The sequence below is a fragment of the Heterodontus francisci genome, chromosome 15 (assembly GCF_036365525.1).
Source record: "Heterodontus francisci isolate sHetFra1 chromosome 15, sHetFra1.hap1, whole genome shotgun sequence".
Classification (NCBI taxonomy): Eukaryota; Metazoa; Chordata; class Chondrichthyes; order Heterodontiformes; family Heterodontidae; genus Heterodontus; species Heterodontus francisci.
Window position 1 is genome coordinate 26,050,919 of NC_090385.1, and position 24,735 is coordinate 26,075,653.

At 41.8% G+C, this 24,735-nt stretch overlaps 1 protein-coding gene across 6 annotated transcripts in view; it reads right to left on the minus strand.

The window, feature by feature from the left end:
• Nucleotides 1-9,724: 9,724 nt before the first annotated feature.
• The window catches only part of atrx (ATRX chromatin remodeler), a 257,156-nt gene continuing 242,145 nt past the window's right edge, over nt 9,725-24,735 (minus strand). For all 6 annotated transcript variants that reach the window (XM_068047283.1, XM_068047282.1, XM_068047281.1 and 3 more), the window contains 2 exons: nt 20,609-20,737; nt 9,725-14,477 (listed from right to left, as the gene is read on the minus strand). In XM_068047283.1, the coding sequence (XP_067903384.1) occupies nt 14,181-14,477; nt 20,609-20,737 (426 nt within the window). In that variant the 3' untranslated portion in view covers nt 9,725-14,180. The remainder of the gene's footprint in view (nt 14,478-20,608; nt 20,738-24,735) is intronic.

Here is a 24,735-nt window from a genome sequence, read left to right on the forward strand (position 1 = left end):
TGGACAAAACCATATTTCTACTACTGTTCCCATGTCCCCAAGCCAATTTTATTAATAAATTAATTGACTGAAAATCAACCAACCATCCCAGCCAACTTAAGCCAATATTGTAAAACTTACACAAAATGCAACGAGCAATAAATATCTCACCACTTACAAAAATTATGGTTATTACTGTTTGCAGTTTATTTGTCCACACTCCCAGCTGGAAAGGGACAGCCCTGGCAGCAAATATGTAGGGAGCAGGGAAAGAATGAAATATAAATAAAGTGCAAGCTTAGACGTAGGGATGCTTTGCCTGGAAAGACAAAAGCTGCCAATGCAACCATTCTTCACTGTTCTTGCTTACTAAACGTTTTCTACACAGCGAACTGCATTCAAAAAGTTGTATAATGCTCCATTTTGTGTGCAAAAACAGTAGAATTGAAATGCTTGCCTAGACCTATTTATGTTGAACAATGTGGCACATTCAGAACTCAAAACTATAGACATGTATTTTGCATGTCAAAGATACATCAAATATACCTTTGGCATTTCAAAGTGAAATAAAAATAAAATATACAGCAACATCCCCAGTTTAAACTGAATGCAAAGCATCACACAGTCTGACTGAGCTGTGATTGTAGTGCAGGCTAAACATTTACCAAAGGATTTTAAAAAATCAGTTTAAAAATGATCAAATTACTTAGTTTACTTCACCTCAACTACAGAATTAAAAAAATTTCTCGGAATGTGGGCATCACTGCCCATCCCGAATTGCCTGAGGTGGTGATGGTCTTGAAGTGCTGCTGTTGGTGTAGGTACTCCCAAAATGCTATTCCAGGGAGTTCCAGGATTTTGGCCCAACGACAATGAATGAACAGCAAATATTTCCAAGTCAGCGTGGTGAGTGACTTGGAGGGAAGCTTGCAGATGGTGGTGTTCCCATATGCCTGTTGACCTTGTCCTTCTAGGTGTGAGAGTTCACAGGTTTGGCAGGTTCTGTTGAAGAAGCCTTGGTGAGTTGCTGCTGTGCCACTTTTAGATGGTACACTGTCACACCAGTGGAGGAGCGAGTGAATATTGAAGGTGGTGGATGGGGTGCCAGGTGCGGGCTGCTTTGTCCTGGATGATGTTGAGCTTCATGTATTGTTGAAGCTACACTCATCCAGGCAAGTGGAGAGTATTCCATCGCACTGCTGACTTATGCCTTGTAGGTGGTGGAAAGGCTTTGGGGAGTCAGGAGCTGAGTTACTCACCACAGGAAACCCAGGATCTGACCTGCACTTGTAGCCAGTGTTTATGTGGCTGGTCCCGTTAAATTTCTGGTAAATATTAGGCAGAAAGGAAGGGAAAGTGTTTCACGGAATGGTTATTAAAAACCCATTTAAAAAAGCCACTGATTGGCAGAAGAAAGCATAAAAGATTTAAAATACACAAAGTCCAATGTCTTGATGCTATAAGTCTCATTTGCCCTCTCTGTAATGAGACGGTCTATTCTATATTTAAGGCCTAAATACATTTCGTATACAAGATCTTCTGTTTTCAGCAAAATAAACATCAGAGTGCTTTGGGATCCCAATCCACAATACCATCTTGGTTGAATTATTTTGAAACTGAGCACATTAGCTTTCCTGCATTATTACTGAACACAACTGCAGTCTTATATTTTCCCATATTTATGCCAAGGAGATATTGATGATCAGAAAATAAGCTCCAAGTGAAGCATGAGGTGATGTGTAATTAATAAGTTGAATTCTACAGATAAAACTCCGATTGTCCCAATTGAGTTGGTACCGTAGGGGGTGAAATTCGTCTTGGCCAGTGGACCAAAACAGACACAGAGACCAGAAATACAGGTGGGTTCGGTCAGGTCAAGTGCAGTGCATTTTACATTTGCTCTATCTGACTAGCACCCATGCATATGGAGAGGAATATCTGTCTTAAAGCCCATAATGCAGGATGAAACTAGTGAACACATGGACTACTCATGGACAGTCAAATATTTGCAAAGGACATATCATGCTTAACTCACCTAATTCAATCTTTGGAGGCAATTAATAACTTGTATTTATATAATGCCTATAATGTAATAAAACATCCCAAAGTGCTTCACAGGATCATTATTAAACAAAAAATGACACCGAGCCACATAAGGGGATGTTAGATCAGATGGACAAAAGCTTGGTCAAAGAGGTAGGTTTTAAGCAGTGTCTTAAAAGGAGGAAAGTGAGGTAAAGAGGCAGAGACGCTCAGGGAGGAAATTCCAGAGCTTACGGCCTAGGTAACTGAAAGCACGGCCACCAATGGTGCAGCAATTAAAATCAGGGATGTTCAAGAGGCCAGAATTAGAGGAATGCAGATATCTTGGAGGGTTGTGAGGCTGGAGGAGATTACAGAAATAGGGAGGGGCGAGGCCATGGAGGGATTTAAAAACAAAGATGAGAATTTTCAAATCAAGATGTTACTTGACCAGGAGCCAACGCAGGTCAGCGAGCACAGGGATGATAGGGGACTGGGACTTGGTGAGAGTTAAAACACGGGCAGCAGAGCTTGGGATGACCTCAAGTTTACAGACGGTAGAATGTGGGAGACCAGCCAGAAGTGCATTGGAAATGTCGAGAGGTAACAAAGGCATGAATGAGGATTTCAGCAGATGAGCTGATACGGGATGAAATCGGCGATGTTACAGAGGTAGAAATAGGCGGTCTTAATGATGTTGCGAATATGAAGGTCAGAAGCTTGTCTCGGGGTCAAATGTAACACTAAGATTGTGAACAGACTGGTTGAATCTCAGATGTTGCCAGGGAGAGGGATGGTGCTGGTAGCGAGGGAATGGATAATAAAAGCAAAATACTGCGGATGCTGGAAATCTGAAATAAAAACAAGAAATGCTGGATTCACTCAGCAGGTCTGGCAGCATCTGTGAAAAGAGAAGCAGAGTTAACGTTTCGGGTCAGTGACCCTTCTTCGGAACTGACAAATATTAGAAAAGTCACAGATTATAAACAAGTGAGGTGGGGGTTGAAGGAGAAGGTGCAGATTAGGCACACTACAGCCTGCCGGACTGAACATTGAGTTCAATAATTTCAGAGCATGACAGCCCCCCACTTTACTTTCATTTTTAGTCATTTTTTCTTCCTTTTTTTTTTACATTCCTTTTTACATTTTTTACAATCTTTTTTTGCATTTATTTCATTTCATCTTAGTTTGTTCAGTTTGCTTACCCACTGTTTTTTTCAGGTTGTTTTTCTTCAGGTTTGCACTTGCTGCTGTTCAATATTCAGTATATTCACACCTAATCTGTACTAATGCTTTGTCTTTCAACACACCATTAACATATTGTTTGCCTTTGCTCCGTGACCTTTTGGTCAGCTATGTGGCCTGGTCCAATCTGCACCTTCTCCTTTGTTATCTCTTGCCCAACCCCCACCTCACTTGTTTATAATCTGTGACTTTTCTAATATTTGTCAGTTCCGAAGAAGGGTCACTGACCCGAAACGTTAACCCAGCGAGGGAATGGAGTTTGGAGTGGGTCCTGAAAACAATGGCTTCAGCCTTCCCAATATTTAATCAGGGAAAATTTCTGCTCATCCAGTACTGGATGTCAGATAAGCAGACTGATAACTTAGCAACAGTGGAGGAGTCGAGAGAGGCGATGGTGAGGTAGAGATGGGGGTCATCAGCGTACATGTGAAAATTAACACTGTGCTTTTGGATGACATCACCTTGGGATGTAGTTGAGAAATAGGAGGGGCCAAGGATAGATCCTTGGGGGACACCACAGGTAACATGCAGGAGCTGAAAGAGAAGCCATTGAAACTGATACTCTGCTTTGATTAGATAGATAAGAATGGAACCAGGTGAGAGCAGTTCCATCCAGCTGGATGACAGTTGGAAGAGGATGGTGAGGTCAATGATGTCAAAGGCTGCAGACAGGTACTGAGTATATAAAAGGAAAGTGTTTGATATACAAATAGATTTTCAGAAGAGGCTCAATAAGGTGCCACAAACATGTTACAAAATTTAAGGCACATAATATTAAAGGAATGTAGCTGCAGGGAGATGGATAGGGAACAGAAAGCAAGTAGTAGGGGTTAAATGGATGATTTTCAGATGGTGGGAATGTGGATAGCAGAAAGCATCAGGGATCTTTATTGGGACCTCTTTATACTTTCTGTATGCCTCATTATTTTTCTTCCCGCGAAGTCTTTTGCTTTAATTTGAATAGTTTTATTAATCCTACTCTCCCTCTCCAGTTGAGATTGGAAGATTAAGAGAAATTGAAAAAGATTGAGAGATAGATCGAAAGAGCATGAGAAGAAAAACAAGTAGTGGGTAACACTTAAGGCACTGCAATCTCCTGAAGGATACAATTCAGGACTACCACCATTTGAGAGCCAAAGAAAATAAGGTGGGCCAACCACAAAGGAATGAATAAAAAATAAACTGTAAATGCTGGAAATTTGAAACGGAAACAGAAAATTCTGGAAATATGTAGGTCATTTGTGAAGAAGGTTGCTACCTGAAACACGAACATATCTTTTTTGCCTCCAGATGCTGACTGAGGAATCAAACTCACTTACTCTTGTGTGGAGCTGAAGATGAAGAAACGTAAGATTTTGAAATAAGGAACTCAAGATCACACAAAAACACAGGTTCAGAACATCAAACATGAGCCATGGAAAGTAACTCCGGTCCCAGGCAGGCACAATAGAAGGAATGCAAATTGGTTTCCCGTAAAATGTCAAATCTGGTTAACCATCGAATGTTCTGCGGGTCTCATCAGTGACGAAGGGTGGTAAACCATAGCGACTGTTATGCAGACCATTAATGAGTTCCATGACGGATCTAAAGATGATGAGGACTGCAAATAAAGATGATTTGTCAAATTACATTAAAGTATACTATAGTTAAGAGTAGAGACTTATATAGAATCACAGAAATTATGACATCAAACCAGGTCTTTCAGTTCAACTGGTCTGTGTTGGCATTTTTCCACATGAACAGCAGTGGTAATCCCCATAGAAAAGGTACAGCACAGGAGGTGGCCCTCTGAAAGACCGAGCAAAACAGTTCATTTCTTATACTCTGGCAATTTTTCCCCTTAAAGCATTAATCCAATTTCCTTTTGAAAGTTATTATTGAATTCAGGCAGTGCACTCGAGATCATAAAAACTCATTGCATAATTTTTTTTTTAGCCAATTGCCTTACACATCTGTGTCCTCTGGTCAGTGACCCTTCTGCCATTGGAAACAGTTTCTCCTTACTCTATCAAAACCATTCATGATTTTGAACACCTCTATTAAATCTCCCCTTAACCTTCAGTACTCTTAACGAGAACAACCCTAGTTTCACCAGTCTCTCTGAATAACTGAAGCCTTTCAGCCCTGGCACCCTTCCAGCAAATTTCCTCTGCACCCTCTACAAGGTCTTAATATCCTTCCTAAAGTGTGGTGCCTAGAATGGCCACAATCCTCCAGCTGGGGCTAACCATTGTTTATAAAGCACCTGGCCATCTTGTTACCATATTCTTCTTTTATCCCCTTTCTTTCAACCACCTAATCTATTCTTAAATGCTGATATCATTTCTCAGTCACTCACTCTTGTAGTGCATTCTACAACCTCTAACCCAAGTATAAAAGCTTTTACTGCTGTCCTCAATCCCTTATCTTATATCCATACGTCTTACTCTACTCCCACTCAATCACTGGAAACAGTTTCTATTTACTTTGTCCCTTCTTAATTTTAATCATTAATCACCTGTAATATCTGCTGTTTGAATGAAAACAGCCCCAATTTTCAGGTCTTCCTTTGTATTTGCATTTCCTATCAGGTATCATTCTAGTAAATCTGCATTGTACCCTTTCTATTGCCTCAACCTCTTTCCTAATGTGGAGCCCAAATAGGATTTCAAAGTTTTATATATATATTATTCATTACATTGACTTTTTTTTTTGCAATTAAACACATTAAATTTGCTTCATGACGTTATCCACAAGGTGGTGCGATTAGGATTTGTAACCCTGCACCCCCAAAACACACCAACCCATTCATATCATCCAGTGTCCCTTGTTAAAGCATAATCATTTATAAAAAAAAAACAAAATGTCACTCTTACTGACATTGAATTTCATGTTTTTGATCATATTACTGTATCTCCTAGTTTAATATCTGCAAATTTGAACCCGACTCCCTCTAGCCAAATGCCAACAGCATCCTTCACGAAACAAGCATTTGCATCAACTGGTATTCTCAAAACCCATGCAATTACTATGTTCTACCTGTAAGAGATGATTTATGCAGCACTTTGAATTCAACTTCAGATCAGAAAATCAAGTTGTCCTCGGCCAGTCAGGCTTAAAGATCATCCAAATATACCATGTGGATGATTCTGATTATGAAAAGAAAGTGAAAATTGCACACAAAACTTTCCCTTCAAAGAGGCTGACAAGACATCAAGAGTAACTATTCAACTGCAACAAAACTTCCAACACTCATTTATCATCAGGGATGAGCTATGTGGAAAGCTCTACGATCTAGGAAGGTTTTCTAATTTATGCTCAGGCAAGGCCATCATTTATTACCCATCCCTAGTTGTCCTTGAGATGGTGGCAGTGGGCAGTCTTGAATTACTGCAGTCCGTGTGGTGAAAGTGCTTCCACAATGTTGTTAGGTAGGGAGTTACAGGTAAAGCCTGGCTCGGGTATAAAATTAAAACCCGACCTGGGCTGACCCGACAACAGCCAACCCGAATGCGACCAGAGTCTTTTAACTTTTTTAAATGCCTGACCAGACAATAACAAACTTAGTATTGAAAGAGATAAAAATCATAGATTAAAATGAAAACAATACATAACAAAACAGTACAGTCCAGCCCAACCCAAGCCCGAATGCTGAACGCAGAATACAGACCTGACCTGAACCAGACACATGTCGTCGGGTTTGGGTAGGGTAGCCAGGCTTTAGTTCCAGGATGCTGACCCAGTGATAATGAAGGAATGGTGATATATCAAAAAGGCTAACGGCATGTTAGCCTTTATATATTCTAACCCTCCAATTAAAGGGAGGAAGTTTTGTTTCAGTTATGCAAAGCCTTGGTTAGATCACATCTGGAATACTGTGTACAGCTGTAGCACCACACCTTAGGAAGGATATATTTGGCCTTGGAGGAAGTGCAACACAGATTCACCAGAATGTTACCAGGGCTGGTGTACACAAGGTTAGATTAAAGAGATTTATTAACTAGGCTTGTATTCTCTGGAATTTAGAAGTCTAAAGGCAATTTAATCGAGGTTTTTGCATTTTGAAAGGAATTGATAGGGTAGATAGAAACTTTTTCCACTGGTGGAGTCTAGGACAAGGGTACATAACCTCAAAAAAAAATCAAAGCTAGGCCATTCAGGTTAGAAGTTAGGAAACACTTCACACAAAGGGTGGTCGAAATGTGGAAGTCTGTCCTAGGAAAAGCAGTAGCTCTAGCTCTATTAATTTTAAATATGATCAATAGATTTTTGCTAGCCAAGTGTATTAATGGATATGGGCCAAGGCCTGCAGATAGAGTTAAAATGCAAATCTGCCATGATCTCACTGAATGGTGGAACAGGCTCGAGGGGCTTCTAGGGTAAGATATATTCTTGTGTAAGATAGAGGGGGTTTATGCTCCCTTCTAAGGCAGGAACAGACTTGGCAGCAAAGCTTTGTTGTGAATTGACTTTATTGAGACAAAATAAGGACAAGTTTATTAATTTTTCAGATAAACTACAGTCACAAACTCAGGCAGTGATTAACAGTCTAACACAGATACTACCCATATTAGGAACTGCACAGTAGAGAGCAGAGCCAGTGAGTGGCCCTGAAATTCTTAATCAAACGTGCCTATCAAGCATCATGAGTTGCAGACTGGATCCTTCACACTCAGACTAGACAGTTGGAAGTTTATCAAGTCAGTTTAATGCCGGTCACATAAGCAAGTTGCTTTGTAGAGTTGTGTGCCATTTAATGCATTTATCTACACCATCCGCTAGTGAATAAGTTCAGCCTCATTTTATTAACCTACCACCTTCATTTCCCTTGTTCTCCCCAGGTTCTGGATCTCTTGAACTTGAGAACAGCATATTCCGTCCTTACATGAACTAGCACATATATCGGGAGATTTGTTCTTAACTAGCCCAGACAACCAATTTTATCTGCAACACCTATGGAAGAGTCTGTCACTCTAAAATTGGCCTTTACAGTCACTCCGGGTGCTGCTTCACAAACGACTGTCCATCTCCAGGCGCTTATCCATTGTCTCTCGAGACAAGGAGGCCAAAGAGGAGGGGATGGGCAAGTGATGCATGCCCTCCATCCCAAACCTAGCCAAAAGGACCTAAAAATGATTTAGACTATCCATTTCTCTCAGCCAAGACAGGTCTCAAGTTTGCAGGACAAAGAACAGGCTGACTGCTGGTGCACCAAGCGTGATGTGCCAATAAAAGCGCTAACCCAGGTTGATGCAATGGAGTGTCTGCAGTGAACTAATAGTACGTTTGACACTATTCACAGATAATACAGTCTTTCAATTCAGCTTCCAGGCCTGCACTGCTATGATCTGATATAGACAACCATTTTATTTGATAACTGGTGGCTAATGAACTAGAAAAGGTTGAGATTGATTTATTTATTACATACCAGCCTAGACTATTTCAGTGAACAATGAAGAGCTAAATCTGTAACTATCAGGATTGACCAGAAGCTAACTAGTACTGGACATTTTAAAAGAAATGGATGAGGTCCTATCCACAGCAGCAGAACCTGAAAGCTTCTGCTCAACTATCTGATGCATGACAAAATCCAACGCAATCAAACTTTCTCACAGGCAGCTTGATACAAGGACCAACAATGATGATTACTTCATTCTCTTCTGCCTTAGCGTCTTACAGTTTGAAGGTGAAATGAATGTCAAAGACTCAAACTATTCTCCAGGCAGCTTGATACAAGGACCAACAATGATGATTACTTCATTCTCTTCTGCCTTAGCGTCTTACAGTTTGAAGGTGAAATGAATGTCAAAGACTCAAACTATTCTCCAGGCAGCTTGATACAAGGACCAACAATGATGATTACTTCATTCTCTTCTGCCTTAGCGTCTTACAGTTTGAAGGTGAAATTAATGTCAAAGACTCAAACTATTCTTTGTTCTAAGATCACTTTCAGTATGCCAAATGTTCCTGGTGAGCTCTCTTTTGGTTTGCAAAAGGCTGAGCTTTGCAGACCTTAGTTGACATAAGATTACGCAAGTACTTAACAGCTTTTCTGAAAAGGCACAATAGTTGCATGTGCAATTTTTAAACCTGACCACTGGAAATGAGTTGACCAAAGGGAGCAAAAAGTACCTTGGTGAATGTTTCCACCTAAATACTAGAATGTAGGTTTTTCATAAGGTACATTATCAACATGGCAAGGTAGAACTACAAGAACTTGTAACAGATAGTTAAAAACTAAGGCAGTTTGAGATTTTGTTTGCCTTTTGGTGTAGACCAAAAGTAGTACCAATCTCAGTGATGGTAGAAACAAGTGCAACTCTAAACCAAGCCTTATATACAGCAAGAGCTGGGGAAGATCATGAGCATCATGCTGCTACTGCAAGGATGCAAACATTATTTATTTATGGAGAACAACAAATGAACTGCACTGCTATAATTGGGACTAGATTGTTTTCCAGCAATTAAACCAATTATTTTAATAAATAACCTAGGCATATTATCCATTTTGTCGTTTTTATTGAATATTAAATATTAAAATTTCAATGTTTTGATACCACTTGCAAAGGTAACACAACAACAGTGTGCATACTTATTCATCCACTACAATTTCTATTAGAACACACTGCCAGTTTATTTTACACACAATGATCCCTATGGGATGAAGTTGCATCAGTTCTACAGTATTTACGGTAGTGAATAAATACAGTTGAAACAATTTCTAAAATATACAGAAAGCAAGCAAGACTGTTACATCATCATAGCTGTTAGAATTCAACAGCAAATGAAGATTTTAGGGCTTTCCTTTTTCTATTCAACTAGGGTACGTCTGATACAAAAACATATTACTAAGCAAAGAATGCTTTACATCCAAAATGAAGGACAGTACAAGTTAGAAAATATGGTATTCACCATTTTTAGTCTTAATACAAGCTGCAACATATATCAGTTAAGCAACAGCAACTATGTAAATCACATCTAACCTTATAAAAATGAACAATTTGAGTGATTTAATTTTTCTTTCAACCACAACCATAATAGTTTCAGAACTATTTCCTGGTCAAAGTTAGTGCTAAATACAGCACTGATAGATATAAGCAAAAAAAAAAACAAATTTAAAGTGAAACATACCAAGCAGTCCAAAGTTTGTTGTGTATCTCGCCTCAAAAATTCACTTCTATGTATTGGCTTAATACCATCACTATGCTACTCATAACTTCATTTTTACTTTTTATTTAGCAGAAAGTAAAGCAAACATCTTTAGATTTATACTCGTGGAATATCTGATAAAATGTCTGCTGGCAATTTTTGCTCTACAAGAGATCTTGAACAGTACTGCACATCTCTTGTTACAAATTAAAAATTCCAAAAGATAAAATTGACCAGAGTAAAGGAGAGCAATAGGAAAATAAAGGCCATTGAATACCAAAGCCTAGGGCCCGAAAGGTCCCTTCGCCATGCACCCTGCACCTTGAGTACATCCAGAACAATTCCTTCCCGGGTGATTTAAATGCATGGACAGTTTCAACAGATTTGCGTTTCAGAAAAAGCCTCTACAAATGCACCATACCAATTTATTATCTTTTAATTTTGTAACGTCCAATTGTAGGATGAAAATGGAGTGATTGCAAAGATGTTGAGGAGATTCAAGCCATTGGATACTTAGATTTCAATTGAGAGGGGAATAAAGATAAACTGATCACACAAATCAGCTAAAGATGTCATCCCACTGAATGAACACGTGAACAGCACTAATGTACACATATTTGTTTTTAGATCTTGACAACAATTTGTTAAAAGATTTGTATGGGTGTGCAGTTATAAAAATATCAATTCTCCAAAGCATAACTTGCCAAACTATTGCAGTGCTTTGGGGTGAACGCAGGAATTCAGGAGGACAAAATGACTGGCAATACTTCACAAAAGGGAAAAATGAATGACCAGTCTATTTAAAAAAAAAGCCATTGAAAGCTGCTGTGCAAATGAATTAAAAAAAAAAGTTGAGTAAAAGTCTCATAGGCTGATTTGTTTTATAAAAAAGTATTTTGCATCAATTGCATAGTGAAATACTGTGAACTTAAACTAAAAGAAATATTTCACAGGTTATTACAAAACAAAAGTTTGAAAGTTACATTTTGCTGCTGCAAGTTCCTAACAAAATCATTTGAACATAGTCCTACTAGTCAAGCTGTGTAGATTAGAAAGCATTTATCTTTCACAAATCATTTAACAAAATAGCTTTGAACTGTAAATATTTTAAAATAAATGATGCAGCCTGCAGTGCACAGTAGTTTTATTTTTGGTTTATATCTGGCTGACAGTATAGGTGCAAAATAAATGTGCATTACTGTATTCGATAAGCTTACACAGTTAACGATATGGATGAAAATGTCATGTGACTACATAAGACAACAAACAGTCCAACAGGCTTCTGAAATTTACATTACCCGTCTTGTAAGGGTTCTTCAGTCTTTGAACAGAAGCATTCACCACATACCACAGGAGTGAGCCAAGGTTCCCAATAGGAATACAATCCTTAAGACTTTTTTAAAAAAAGTCCATTATTTAATGACATTAGGAGTTCACTCAAGTTTCCCTACCGAAACTATAAAAGGTTCTACGCAAGGTGACAAAACACAATATGTGGTAATTCCCAAGGGAAGAATTCATTGAGTGTGATTCTGATGCAAGGAGATGCTTCTACTCAAAGGGAAGAGCACTTTGCCAGATAGGTAATTTAATGATCTTCCTTATAACAAAACCCATAATATATAGCTAGAGCTTGATCCAGCAAGACCCAAGATGAAGGTCCTCCAAGTCCAGACAGCAACTATCAGGGCATTCTAGAAATTTCAGGATCTCCTTGACTGAAAACCAACGTACATTATGCGAGTTGCCCTACAGGGTACCCCTGCAGATCCTGTATAAAGTGACCTCAAGGCTAGTCCATGACACCAAAGTATATCTAGTGGACTTCACCTAACCAATTTTCTATCTGCACGGTGACAATAATGTAGAATACATCAATCAACTGCTTGTTTTGAAGTGTCCGCAGCAAATGTACATTGTCCACTTTTATAGATATAGGTTAGGTTTTATTCACGCAGCCAGGATAATGTTCTTTACCCATTTGTGTACTGAAACCTACATTTTACTCTGACTTGCTTGGAGATAGCTGAATGGTCAACTTTCTCTTTTAAATGGATTGCACAAATCCTACAAAAAGAAAATAATTCAGGGAAAGAACAGTCTAGGCACTCGGTCATATCAAGTAAAACTGATGGAACATTATTTCTTGGAGCTCACAGATTATTCTAGCTTTTATTAAAAAAATTGAGTGTTTCATTTCCATGCAATAAATGCAAGCCACAAGAGCTGCATGTTGGCTTCCCAACCTGTCAGGGACCAATATCAGTTATCAATAAAGTATGACCTCAATCTCGACGGAACATTTGGTTACATGGCTCAACAACATGGCGAGAGCAAGTCCTTCGTTGAATTGTGCAACTGAAATCAATGAGTAATTCTAGGGTGAGAATGTTTAAAGTGATCATTTACCTCTGGCAGTACAAAAATGCTGCTACCTGCGGTTTAATAATTATTGTTCTATGGACAGCTACAGTATCTTTACGCCATGGATGATAGGGTTAGCAATCTGTGCTCACACTGGAGTCATCTGCTGACCACAGAGATCTACAGGCACCAGAAAAGGTTTCTTGATAAGGGCATGACTAGCACCAGAAAGGATCAACAATGTCATTTGGTGTTTTATTTTGCACACTGTACATAATGACAGATTCTCTGCATTTGTAACAGATCCTGTTGAAACAGAAATCCTTTGATCATAATTCCTATGGAGACCTGATGGATTATAGAAACGTCTGGCTTCCTACCCATGGAAATGGGCATGTCTACCTTTAGGATAGAAACCAATTTCAGCAACGTAAGGGAATGCACAGAAGATGGAATAATTGAGGAAGACAAGATAAATAGTGTACTCATAGCAGATCACAATTGGGCACCATCCATTCCACCTTCAGTTAAAGATATGCAAGAAGCATCTGGACAGCCAACTAGTGTCTAGCACATACTGAAAAGTAAGATGTAGCTCATTTGAATTAGGTTGATTGACAACCAATTAAGCTTGAACTTAAAAACCACTTCTTGAACTGCACTAGAGTCTGAGAGAAAAAAAACTCTTCGTACATCAATGCATTGCATAGAGGGGCTGCAAAGAGATGACCATCAATTCCTATCAAAACTGAAGGGATGTATTCAGGTATACGAGGCTGACATTCATAGTAACTGGCACCAAATGAACCCTCCACGGCAATGTCTGGTATTGCCATATAAATCTACTCTACAAGTCTCAGCAGTTCTGAAAATCATTCTGTTTTGGAACAAGAGATGGAGGAACTCAACTGCCAAAGATTGGGGAAAAGAACGGATTTGTTAGCTCGTTGAGACATACAGGTTCCATCACCAAAAAATACACCTGGAAGGTGTACATCAGTGATTTGTCCCTTTATCAACTGGGCTTATTCCTGTAGCACATGACGTATGTGGCAAAGACAACATTTGTTAAATTATTTTTTGTTGGTCAACAAGTCCTGGACTCAACTTCTCACCTCCTTGGAAACATTTAAAATTTTCAGATACATCAAAATTAAACAAAATAATTGGCAGAAAGAAAACAGATCTTGGAAGAAAACTGGTTCTCTTCCTTACCACATATTTATTAAGGCTATATACAATGTTTAAAGATTCATTGGAATCTCCTATGACAATATTACCGATGATCTCAGCACGATTCTATGCACTTAAGTAGTGTCCCAACTGCAATCTACAGTTATAAATTGGTCATTTGCAGCTTTCAGTTCAGAAATGTGCTTGCTACCATAGCAAAGGCACAATACTACGTTTCTATTTTCTTGTTAAAATCTCCCGAACAGTGACTATTTCTTTGAATTTTTTATTCCTTGTTTGAGCTGTGGTGGGCCAGGAGACTGTCCCTTCATCTGCATGGCTGCAGGTGGTGCCCGTTGCAAAGGAGGAGGCCGCATACCAGGCATGGTTTGTGGATACATTGGCAGTCCTCTTAAACCCATATGTGGATAACTCATCATTGGGCCTGGATTTCTTGAAGACATGAACTGGTTTAAAAGTGGGGACATTGGATACTGTTGTACTGCCATCTGGTTGAACTGTTGCTGTCTTCGGCTCATCAATATCTGTTGTACAGCTCTTATCAGCTGTGAAAGGAAAGCAGAAATGAGAACGTAATTCGTATGTCGGTTTCAAGCCGCAGCACGTTATCTTAAATTCTTTCTTAAAGGGTCGCTCACAAATCCCTACAAGTTTCTGATCTTGCCACTGTCAGAGGAAGGTATTAAGTAGCAACTAGGCACTCTCTCAAGGGAAGGATGGGGATAACTCAGTACTAGCTACAGAACTCAGCAGGCATTGGAAGCAGTTTACCTCTTAACCTTATGACCCAGAATATCTGAATATTAGAATGAGGAGGTAGGTGATCAATATATTTCAATTGACCAGAAAAAGATGGAGTGCTGGGAGCATGAATGATAAATTTTCAACATGACCTGTTCACATACTCAACAGTAGGTGCTGTCCAATTAAATTCAAATTAGAGAAAGCAGTAATCCCCAAAGAAAAACAGTAATTACAGCATGTGGTTATGGCCAATGCGAGTATTGGTCACCAGTCACCACAGTAAAAGGCAGTTGCAGAAATCAAAGTAATCTGCTTACTAAATCTTCAGAGAAACTCAAGTACTGATCTCCCAGATAAATGCCTAAGGAATGTTTTGGTGGAACCACAGTACGAAACGTTTTTCACCCACAAGGATGGCACCTAATGGCAACCCTGCGTTTTGAAAATAAAGTTTAGATCCTGCCTCCAGCTGAGGTGAATTAAATTTTTTTTTTTTTAAAGTTACTATTTAGACTATTAACAAGGTGCAACCCTTGCATTCAATGTAACTGGAACTCCTGAAGAATCCTAGTTTCCTTGGATGTTTAATAACTTGTTTGAATAGGAGTCCTTCTATGGGAACAAGAAGTTGTTCAAATGCTGTAATCCCTATTCCTGTAGCAGAAGGATTTTGCATGTGATATAGAAGTCCTTTTCTGGATAACCTTATTTCTGAAATAGAAAGGTTGATATTTCCAAGAAGAGTCTACTTGTGAGGGTGAAACATCAGTTTGCATATTACATGAAGTAAATAAACACTGATTAAATAAAATACTTCAATTTAATTAGAGAAAATAAACAGGCACTAAAAAAGGTTTCTTAGAGATTGCATTATTTTCCACCAATGCATTGAAAAAATAAAAGTCTAACTTTAAACTGCTTTCAAATTAGAATTCATAATCTTAAACAGTAACTTCAGAATTTGAACTCGGGTATTTAAATACATTTTAATAAGAACGGAAACCCTTGATAGAAAGTTGCACACATTTCACTGACACCTAGTTAGTAACTTGCGTGGGCACGGTCAACAGAAAAATTTGATTAGTGAAATAGAACATAGAACAGTACAGCACAGTACAGGCCCTTCGGCCCACGATGTTGTGCCGAACCTTTAACCTACTCTAGGATCAAACTACCTACCTACCCTTCATACTACTATCATCCATGTACCTATCCAAGAGTCGCTTAAATGCCCCTAACGTATCTGCTTCTACCACCACCGCTGGCAGTGCATTCCACACACCCACCACTCTCTGTGTAAAGAACCTACCTCTGACATCTCCCCAAAACCTTCCTCCAATCACCTTAAAATTATGCCCCCTGGTGATAGCCCTTTCCGCCCTGGGAAAAAGTCTCTGGCTATCCACTCTATCTATGCCTCTCATCATCTTGTACCCCTCAATCAAGTCACCTCTCATCCTTCTACGCTCCAATGAGAAAAGCCCTAGCTCCCTCAACCTTTCTTCGTAAGACATGCCCTCCAGTCCAGGCAGCATCCTGGTAAATCTCCTCTGCACCCTCTCTAAAGCTTCCACATCATTCCTATAATGAGGCGACCAGAACTGAACACAATATTCCAAGTGTGGTCTAACCAGGGCTTTATAGAGCTGCAGCATCACCTCGCGGCTCTTAAACTCAATCCCCCTGTTAATGAAAGCAAACACACCATACGATTTCTTAACAACCCTATCAACTTGGGTGGCAACTTTGAGCGATCTATAGACACGGACCCCAAGATCCCTCTGTTCCTCCACACTACCAAGAATCCTGTCTTTAAGCCTGTATTCCACATTTAAATTCGACCTTCCAAAATGAATCACTTCACACTTTTCCAGGTTGAACTCCATCTGCTACTTCTCAGCCCAGCTCTGCATCCTGTCAGTGTCCCGTTGCAACCTACAACAGCCTTCCACACTATCCACAACTCCAGCAACCTTTGCGTCATCGGCAAACTTGCTAACCCAGCCTTCCACTTACTCGTCCAAGTCATTTATAAAAATCACAAAGAGCAGAGGTCCCAGAACAGATCCCTGCAGAACACCACTGGTCACCGAGCTCCAGGCTGAATACTTTCCATCTACTATCACCCTCTGTCTTCTATGGGCCAACCAATTCTGTATCCAGACAGCCAACTTTCCCTGTATCCCATGCCTCCTTACTTTCTGAATGAGCCTACCATGGGGAACCTTATCAAACGCCTTGCGAAAATCCATATACACCACATCCACTGCTCTTCCTTCATCAACGTGTTTTGTCACATCTTCAAAGAATTCAATAAGGCTTGTGAGGCATGACCTGCCCCTCACAAAGCCATGCTGACTGTCTCTAATCAAACCATGCCTTTCCAAATAATCATAAATCCCGTCTCTCAGAATCCTCTCCAATAATTTGCCCACTACCGACGTAAGACTGACTGGTCTATAATTCCCAGGGTTATCCCTATTCCCTTTCTTGAACAACGGAATAACATTTGCCACCCTCCAATCATCTGGTACTACTCCTGTGGACAGTGAGGACGCAAAGATCATCGCCAAAAACGCGGCAATCTCTTCCCTCACTTCCCGCAATATCCTTGGGTATATCCTGTCTGGCCCCGGGGACTTATCTGCCCTCATGTCTTTCAAAATTTCCAGCACATCCTCCCTCTTAACATCAACCTGTTCGAGCATATCAGCCTGTTTCACGCTGTCCTCACAAACGACCAGGTCCCTCTCACTAGTGAATACTGAAGCAAATTATTCATTTAGGACCTCCCTACCCCCTCCGACATCAGGCACAAGTTCCCTCCACTATCCCTGATCGGCCCTACCCTCACTCTGGCCATCCTCTTGTTCCTCACATAAGTGTAGAACGCCTTGGGATTTTCCTTAATCCTACCCGCCAAGACTTTTTCATGTCCCCTTCTAGCTCCCCCAAGTCCATTCTTCAGTTCCTTCCTGGCTACCTTGTAACCCTCTAGAGCCCTGTCTGATCCTTGCTTCCTCAACCTTAAGTAAGCTTCCTTCTTCCTCTTGACTAGCGGTTCCACATCTCAGCAGGTCTGGCAGCATCTGTGAAAAGAGAAGCAGAGTTAACGTTTCGGGTCAGTGGCCCTTCTTCGGAGTTGACCCGAAACGTTAACTCTGCTTCTCTTTTCACAGATGCTGCCAGACCTGAGTGGTTCCAGCATTTCTTGTTTTTATTTCAGATTTCCAGCATCCGCAGTATTTTGCCTTTGTTCCACATCTCGTCATCCAAGGTTCCTTCACCCTACCATCCCTTCCTTGCCTCATCGGGACAAACCTATCCAGCAGTCGTAGCAAGTGCTCCCTAAACAACCTCCACATTTCTGTCGTGCATTTCCCTGAGAACATCTGTTCCCAATTTATGCTCCCCAGTTCCTGCCTAATAGCATTGTAATTTCCCCTCCCCCAATTAAATATTTTCCCATCCCGTCTGCTCCTGTCTCTCTCCATGACTATACTAAAGGTCAGGGAGTTGTGATCACTATCACCGAAATGCTCTCCCACTGAGAGATCTGCCACCTGGCCTGGTTCGTTGCCAAGCACCAAATCCAACATAGCCTCCCTTCTAGTCGGCCTATCTACATATTGAGTCAGGAAACCTTCCTGGACACACCTGACAAAAACTGCTCCATCCAAACTATTTGCACTAAGGAGGTTCCAATCAATATTAGAGAAGTTGAAGTCACCCATGACAACAATCCTGTTACTTCTGCACCTTTCCAAAATCTGCCTCCCAATCTGTTCCTCCGTGTCTCTGTTGCTATTGGGGGGGTCTATAGAAAACTCCCAAAGTGACTGCTCCTTTCCGGTTTCTGACTTCCACCCATAATGACTCAGTAGACAAACCCTCCTCGACGACCTCCCTTTCTGCAGCTGTGATACTATCCCTGATTAGCAAATCCACTCCCCCACCTCTTTTACCTCCCTCCCTATTCCTTTTAAAACATCTAAACCCCGGAACATCCAACATCCATTCCTGACCCTGTGATATCCAAGTCTCCGTAATGGCCACAACATCGTAGTTCCAAGTACTGATCCATGCTCTAAGTTCATCACCCTTATTCCTGACACTTCTTGCATTAAAATAGACACACTTCAACCCATCATACTGGCTGCAACTTTGCCCTGTCCCTCCTCACAGACTCTCTGCACTCTGTATCTGCCTGTTCAACAGCTACCCCATCCACTGATCCGTAGCTCCGGTTCCCATCCCCCTGCCATACTAGTTTAAACCCTCCCGAAGAGCGCTAGCAAACCTCCCGCCCAGGATATTGGTGCCCCTCCAGTTCAGATGCAACCCGTCCTTCTTGTACAGGTCCCACCTTCCCCAGAAGGTATCCCAATGATCCACATATCTGAAGCCCTCCCTCCTACACCAGCTCTGTAGCCACGTGTTCAGCTGCACTCGCTCTCTGTTTCTAGCCTCAGTAGCACGTGGCACCGGTATCAATCCTGAGATTACTATCCTGCTCGTCCTGCTTTTTAGCTTCCAACCTAACTCCCTATATTCGCTTTTCAGGTCCTCATCCCTTTTCCTAGCTATGTCATTGGTACCGATGTGTACCACGACTTCTGGCTGCTCCCCCTCCCCCTTAAGAATCCCGTAGACTCGAAATGGTTCTATGGGGCTCCTGAATATTGTAATGTCTCAAACTTCTGCAATATTTTAGCCACTTGAAGCTTTACCTGTATAGTAACCAACTTTAGTGCAAATTACCCAAAAATAGTCGATCAGTTTTGGTAACTCATCTTTCACAAACTATTAACAACTGGAATAGAAGTTTAAAACACACGTAAATTATGCATATCTATTCAACGGAAATTTAATATGAAAACATAATAACCGTGATAAATAATGTAAATACATTCAATAAGGAGAAAAAGACAAACATTCATAACTTTTTTTCCCTTATTGAATGTATTTACATTGTTTGTCTTGCTCTTCAAATCTAGAGTGATTGGGCTAGATTTTACCAGTCCCTCGACGCCATGGGTCGGGGCAGGGAGGCCTGTGCAATGCTAGCGGGAACGGCCCACCACAACAGAGAAGGCCCAGCTGGATATTAGCAGCGGCGGCGATGCCTCAGTGCGGCCGCCCCACGCCGCTGGGTGGCGGGGCCCTCATTAAAATATTCAAATGAGGGTAATTAAAATGCAGATGAACTCACCTGCCGCCACCGGCCATCCCACTGAGGTGGGACACTGGTGGGAGGGGAAGGAATAAAATTATCAGGGTGGGCGCGATGGGGGAGAAACCTTTTCCATTGACTGTGGGATGATGGGAAGGGGTTTATAGTGAAAGGCAATAAAGTTCGGGGGGGAAAGGTTGTGAGAACTCACTTTTCTGGACGGGGATATGGAAAAACCTGACTGGTTATTCATGGGGGGGTACGAGAGGGGATTGCAGGTGTCAACAGACCTTTATTTGAAGGCGTTAACAAAACGGTCCCTTTAAACATTGAAATTTCATCTAAGGGCTTGAAGCCCTTTAAAAATGGTGCCGGCATCCGTATGCCGTGGCCGCCCCCTCTACATCGGGGTGGCTGCTCCACCCCTCAGTGCGGGCAGGCTGCCGATTTCAAAGTGCGCCGTCACAATGTGCGATGCGCTAATAAAATTCAGCCCATTATGTCTTTCAAGTTAATACTGAGACATTTTTAAAATGTTCAAACCTAACCTTGCTGAACATCTATTTTGATGGAAAGTACAATGAAGATCTTGACCTTTTACAAAGGAAATTGGCAAGGGCAGATATGCAGCACAAATCAACTCCTGTTTTGCTAAGCGCTTGGTAGAATAACGTCTGCAAAAGCTTTTGTTTTATAGACTTTAGGCATCAGTGTTTGTTCATCAAAAAAGAAAAGGTGAAGATGACCACAAAATCTTACCAGCTGTTGTTTTGAAAGGATATCATTGTACATAGCTTCTCTGCGTTTTATTTCCAGTTCTTGGCTTGCTTGTTTGCTGAGTGACACTGCTTGAACCTGTTCTTCAGTCAGGTTGGGATTCTCTTTCCACTAAAGAAAAGGCACATCTGTTTAAAAACCACTACAAAAATGGAATAGGAGAGCTGACAATAATAGCATGCAGCTTGCGATTAAAAGTTAATCTCAGCCCAGCTCCCTTCCAAAGTAGCCAATGACAGTTCAGTCTAAAAATGAACTCCTAAATAACTTTCATATTGCAGGTTAGGCCACAGCTGGAGTACGGTGTATAATTCTGGGCACCACACTGTAGGAAGGATGTGATTGCACTGGAGAGGGTGCAGAGGAGATTCACCAGGATGTTGCCTGGGATGGAGCATTTCAGCTATGAAGAGAGACCGGATAGGCTAGGGTTATTTTCCATAGAGCAGAGAAGGCTGAGGGAGAACCTGATTGAGGTATACAAAAGTATGAGGAGCATTGATAGGACAGATACGAAGAAGGACGGCACAGTGGCGCAGTGGTTAGTACCGCAGCCTCACAGCTCCAGCGACCCGGGTTCAATTCTGAGTACGGCCTGTGTGGAGTTTGCAAGTTCTCCCTGTGACTGCGTGGGTTTTCATCGGGTGCTCCGGTTTCCTCCCACAGCCAAAGACTTGCAGGTTGATAGGTAAACTGGCCATTATAAATTGCCCCTAGTATAGGTAGGTGGTAGGGGAATTGAGAAAAGGTGGGGATGGGGTAGGAATATGGGATTAATGTAGGATTAGTATAAATGGGTGGTTGATGGTCGGCACAGACTCGGTGGGCCGAAGGGCCTGTTTCAGTGCTGTATCTCTAAATAAAATAAATAAAAAACATTTTCCCCTTAGCAGAGGGGTCAATAACCAGGGGTCTTAGATTTAAGATAAGGGGCAGGAGGTTTAGAGGGGAGTTGAGGAAAATCTTTTTCACCCAGAGGGTGGTTGGAATCTAGAACACACTGCCTGAAGGGGTGGTAGAGACAGGAACCCTCACAACATGGAAGTGTTTAGATGAGTACTTGAAATGCAACAGCATACAAGGCTACGGGCCAAGCGCTGGAAAATGGGATTAGAATAGATGGGTGCTTGATGGCTGGCACAGACACGATGGGCCGAAGGGCCTGTTTCGGTGCTGTATAACTATGAACACAGCAAAAAAGGTACAAACTTATCTGAATCCAATTAGATTTTGACTGCGAAAACTAGCGAATGTTTAGAATTAGTTTTGTCTAAAACAGAGCTGACCAACATATGGCCCGCAGGCCAGAATCCAGCCCGCCAAAGGTCTCTATCTGGCCTGTGGATGTAAACTGTACCCAACCGTTCCTCCTCCTCACTGCGTAGTTTCTGCCCTTGCCCGTTGGCTTTACCCTTTCCTTGAATCGGAATTTCTAACTTAGCTCTACTTTAGCTCCAAGCGCCAGCTACGGCAGCCGCCCAGGGGTCAAACCCAGCACTGCCGGTTCAAGCACCTCAGCGGGCAGCTACAGATTTGTCAAGACCCCTCTTCCATACAACATGGCTGCACCCAGCGGAGAGGCAGCGTTCACACCTGTCTCTAATATCTGCATTTATGGTGGACGGGGGGGGGGGGGGGGCGCGTCGGGGGAGGGAGAGGCGTCGGGGGAGGGAGGGACAGATAGGCGGAGGGAGGGGCAGAGAGGCAGAGCGAGGGAGCGGGAGATGCACAGAAACACGGGGTTGGGGTGGGGGGGGGCATTGGCAAAAAAGAGAGTTGTAGATGCATTGAGGGTAGAGAAAGATATCAACATCACTTCTGACAGATGAGCAGCTATCTGGAATCCTCTGCATTACTACCTCAAGTGCGCGGAGAGAGATTGCATATTTATGCAAGCAAAAATAAAGCCAGGTATGTCACTAAATCATTTTCTGTTCATTTAAAGCTTCTTCACAAAATTGCACATTTGTTGTTGCTTTGATTCATAGTAAGATGCAGTTCAATGCTGTTATCTTTCCAAAATTTTCACCCTGGCCCTCCATGTAGAACTAAAATTGTAATGTGGAACCCCATGTGAAAATGTTGGATACCCCCTGGTCTAAAACTTAGTGCAAGTTGTTTTTCCCATGTAACTGCAAAGATTTTAAGGAAATAAATAAGTAGCCCAGAAATGATCAGACCAATCACAGGCAGGAAAGTGGCGTTCAGGTCACAATTAGATCAGCCATGATATTATTGAATGACAGAGCAAGCTCAAGGTGCCAAATGATCCACTCCTGCTCCTGCTTTTATTTTCAGAATACGTTGTGCGGATGGGAGTTGCAAGTTAAAATGGGCGGAGACTAAGTGAGCGATTAATACTATGGCAAATGGAATTTGGTGTGGGGAAGTGTTAGTTCATCCACTTTGGATCTGTGGCAGACAAATCAGAATTTTTTTTTATTCATTCAAGGGATGTAGGCGTCGCTGGCCAGGCCAACACTTATTGTCCATCCCCAATTGCCCTTCAGAAGGTGGTGGTGAGCCGCCACCTTGAATAACTGCAGTTTATGTGGGGTAGATATACACACAGTGCTGTTTGGAAGGGAGTTCCAGGATTTGGACCTAGCGACAGTGAAGGAATGGCAATATAGTTCCAAGTCAGGATTGTGGGTGGCTTGGAGGGGAACTTGCAGGTGGTGATGTTCCCATGGATCCTTGTCCTTCTAGGTGGTAGAGGTCACGGGCTTTGAAGGTGCTGTCGAAGGAGCCTTGGGGCATTGCTGCAGTGCATCTTGTAGATGGTACACACTGCTGCCACTAGGAGTCAGTGGTGGAGGGAGTGAATTTTTGTGGATGGGGTGCCAATCAAGTGGGCTGCTTTGTCCTGGATGGTGGAGAGCATCTTGAGTGTTGTTGGAGCTGCACCCATTCAGGCAAGTGGAGAGTATTCCATTACACTCCTGACTTGTGCCTTGTAGATGGCGGACAGGCTTTGGGGAATCAGGAGGTGAGTTAGTCACTGCAGAATTCTTAGCCTCTGACCTGCTTGTAGCCACGGTATTTATATGGCTATTCCAGTTCAGTTTCTGGTCAATGGTAACGTCCAGGATGTTGATAGTAGGGGAATCAGCAATCGTAATGCCATTGAATGTCAAGGGGAGATAGGCAGATTCTCTCTTGTTGAAGATGGTCATTGTCTGGCACTTGTGTGGCATGAATGTTCCTTGCCACTTATCAGCCCAAGCCTGGATATTGTCCAGGTCTTGCTGCATTTCTACAGACTGCTTCAGTATCCGAGGAGTTACGAATGGTGCTGAACATTGTGCAGTGAACCTCTGACCTTATTACTGAAGGAAGGTCATTGATGAAGCTGAAGATGGTTGCGCCCAGGACAGTACCCTAAGGAACGCCTGCAGTGATGTCCTGGAGGTCTGATGATTGACCAACAACACACCATCTTCCTTTCTGCTAGGTACAATTCCAAGCAATGGAGGGTTTTCCGCCCCGATTCCCACTGCCTCTGGTTTTGCGAGGGCTCCTTGATGCCATAATCGGTCAAATGTTGCCTTGGTGTAAAGGGCACCACTCTCACCTTAACACGAGTTCAGCTCTTTTGCCCATGTTTGAATCCAGGCTGTAGTGAGGTCAAGAGCGGAGTGGCCATGGCGGAACCCAAACTGAGCATCAAGGAGCTGGTTATTGCTCAGTGTTACGACCAGGTGAGAAAGAGATCTAGGGCTCCCTTTCAGCCTTCACCGGTCTAACTGTAAAAGGGTTTAATTTTAAACACATTGTGTTTTAGCTCCCCTTTGGTGAATCCTTGTTCACCGCTTTCCAATTATAAGGCAAAGAAACAAGCATAAACAGGTTTTCTTAGGTTTAAAGTAGAAAAGTTGAAATTTATTAAACTTAAACTCTAATTCAGTTAACGCTAGCATGCAAATAGCGACAGAAAAGAAAAAAAAGATATCGAAGAAAAGTTTGTGGTAATATCTGAAGAGTTGTTGTTACGGTTCTTAGAGCTCACTGTAGAGTCCTTGATTGTAGGTAAGCTCTTGTTTTTTGTTGGGGCCCAGTATTCTTCTTAAACCTTCTTCGCTGCAGGAGACTTTTCTCTCTTGGGGTTC